Source organism: Notothenia coriiceps, unplaced genomic scaffold (assembly GCF_000735185.1).
Source record: "Notothenia coriiceps isolate Sejong01 unplaced genomic scaffold, NC01 NC01_scaffold00031658, whole genome shotgun sequence".
Classification (NCBI taxonomy): domain Eukaryota; kingdom Metazoa; phylum Chordata; class Actinopteri; order Perciformes; family Nototheniidae; genus Notothenia; species Notothenia coriiceps.
Window position 1 is genome coordinate 1 of NW_011364359.1, and position 2,720 is coordinate 2,720.

General features: G+C 37.6%; 1 protein-coding gene across 1 annotated transcript; it reads left to right on the forward strand.

The window, feature by feature from the left end:
• Positions 1 to 1,038: 1,038 nt before the first annotated feature.
• Positions 1,039 to 2,437, forward strand: LOC104960210 (beta-ureidopropionase-like; the record flags this gene model as incomplete). Its single annotated transcript, XM_010788188.1, has 2 exons — positions 1,039 to 1,350; positions 2,249 to 2,437. Coding segments are annotated over exons 1-2 (293 nt in total), but the record flags the coding sequence as incomplete, so codon positions are not given.
• Between the last annotated feature and the right edge of the window lie 283 nt (positions 2,438 to 2,720).

A 2,720-nucleotide genomic window follows, 5' to 3' on the forward strand; every position in this document is an offset into this window, starting at 1 on the left:
ATGTGTTTACTTTTTACATCATGCAATTGTACAAAATATTCATGCAAAAACTGATGAATAAAGTTTATTTAAAAAAATTGAAAAATGCAATAAAACGGTTTAGCATATTTGAAGAACACAACTGTATTTTGTTTGTTTGTTTGTAGCCTTTATTTAACCAGGTGAAAATCCCATTGAGATCAACGATCTCTTTTTCAAGGGAGACTTGCAGCACGTTGGTTACACATAAAAACAACAGAAAACAAAAAGGACATCAATACAACATAATTACAGGGGTATACATTAGCATTCACAATGACATATCTAATATCATGTAATCTATCCGAGCTTTAAAATTATGCAGGGGAACCAAAATGCTAAGTTTAAAAAAAAATTGCACACATAAAAGCTTTAGTACCTAAAACAGTCCTAGCACTTGGCACATGTAATAAAAACACATCCTGGGATCTTAGGCAATAGCTACTTGCCACTCTGTGAGATCAAAGAGCATATATAAGTTGGTAGTTTACCCAACATGGCTTTATAGATGAACATGTACCAGTGACTGAGCCTCCGTACAGTAAGTGAAGGCAAACCTGCCTTGGCATACAGGGTACAGTGATGAGTAAGTGCTTTACAATTAGTGACAAATCTCAGTGCGCTGTGATAGGCGGCATCTAACTTGTTCAGGCAATAGGCAGGTGCATTCATCAAATCACCACAGGTAAAAAGGTCACAGTGACTAGCCTTTTCCTGGCCTCAAGTGAGAAACAGAACTTGTTCCTGAAAAAGAAACCTAGTCTAACCCCTCAGCTTTTTAAGCAGGTTATTGACATGAAGTTAGTGAAGTTACCTTATTGTGTTTTAATTTATTGTATACTTTAATGTCAGTTTTTGATGTTTAGTCGTCCTGTCTTCTGTATGCATCTGTTCCTCTTAGATTGTTGTATTTATTTCAGAAAGCCACGCTGTTTTAAAGTCCCTTCCGCATTGGCTTCATGCGCCCTCCCCAGAGGGGGGGGGTCTAGGGTTAATTACTGACAAACATCCACTGACAGCCTCTGGACACACCGTAGCTTCTGCTAAACCAAATCCTGCGTCAGACTGCGAGAAAACACACTGTTATATAACGAGAGGAGCAGAAACAGCACCGAGCTGCACGAGCTGCTAACCCGCAGAAACTTCCACTAAACCCGAAGAAACTTCCATTTAACCCGCAGAAACTTCCACTAAACCCGAAGAAACTGCCCCCTTTACAGCCTCCGAAATGTCCTCCTGTGAGTTTGAGTCCCTGGAGAAATGTCTGGAGACCCACCTGCCCGAGGCCGAGCTGTCCGAGGTGAAACGCATTTTATACGGGAAGGAGACGAAGTGAGTTGGGGTCCAGGAATATGGAGCTTTCTTTTTCTTTTTCTTACCATGCTTTTTCTGTTCTATGTTTTCCTTCTTGGTAAATTATTATTCTGCTCAGTCAGTGGACTTTGGTTAGTTCAACTTCTGTCAGAGCTGAACAACCTTTAACCTGTGCAAATAATAACCTCACATGTGTGTTAAAATAATGTTGTGTTTGAGGCTTTTTTGGTAACAAATAATGCTGGAAAGCACCCTGGTCCAGAATATGTTATAAATACATTTAAAAAATGACACATTTTAGTATTTTATAAAAAACGTAATGGTAATATGTGGTAAAAAATTATAAAAAAGGCAATATTATGGTTTTTATATTAAAGTTCATTAAAAAGTCAGAGTATAACTTCCATAAAAAGTCATAAAAGTCATGTTATATGTAAAAAATACAAAAGTAATTTAATATCTCATAAAGAAATAATAAAAGAACGTCATAGTATAAAATGTTGTAAAAATAAAATATATTTAAAAAATCATTAAAGATGTCATAATATTTTATGACAATTATATAAAAAGTTATTTTATAGTTTGTATTATTTTCACATACAGTACTCACTCATATAAGGAAGCAAAAACAACACAACAACAACAAACAACAGACACACCATTATTTACTAAGAAAAGCTAAAAGGGACAGTTTAATAATCACAGAAAATATATACATGCAATAATTATTAAATTGTCATTATAGTGCAGTAATAGAGTCATTCCCAGGAGAAAAAGCTGCAGCATGAGATTAGATGGATAATTACCTCATTAAACCCCCCTAAATATCAATGTAAAGACCTGAGGCCCACCTGAAATACATGTTATTACTGTGTGTCCATTGTGTCCACATTCCCAAAACTCTCCTCTCTGACAGGAAGTTGGATCTGCCGGCAGCTGCTGTCAGCGCCGCCTCGGAGCGGGACTTTGAGCTGCAGGGCTTTGGGTTTGAAGCGTCTCCGGAGCAGCTGAGGCCGGCCAGGAGGACCCGGGTCGGACTGATCCAGAACCAGATCGTGCTGCCGACCGACGCCCCCATCCTGGACCAGGTCTGGATCACACACGCGTTATTAACACACACCTGATGTGGTTTTCAGTTAGAGTTTACTAAACATTGAGAGACTTTACATAATTTAGATAGAGTATATAATGTCATGGTATAGTATGTCCTACAAATATTTGTAACAGAGTATTCTTACACTCTGGTACTTCTAATTTTATTCAAGTACAAGATCTGAGTACTTCTACTTTAACTCAAGTACGATCTGAGTACTTCTCCCAACTCCGGTTAAATACGTCGTAAAAAGGTCATAGTCACCTCGTCAAAATATATATTTATACAATGTACA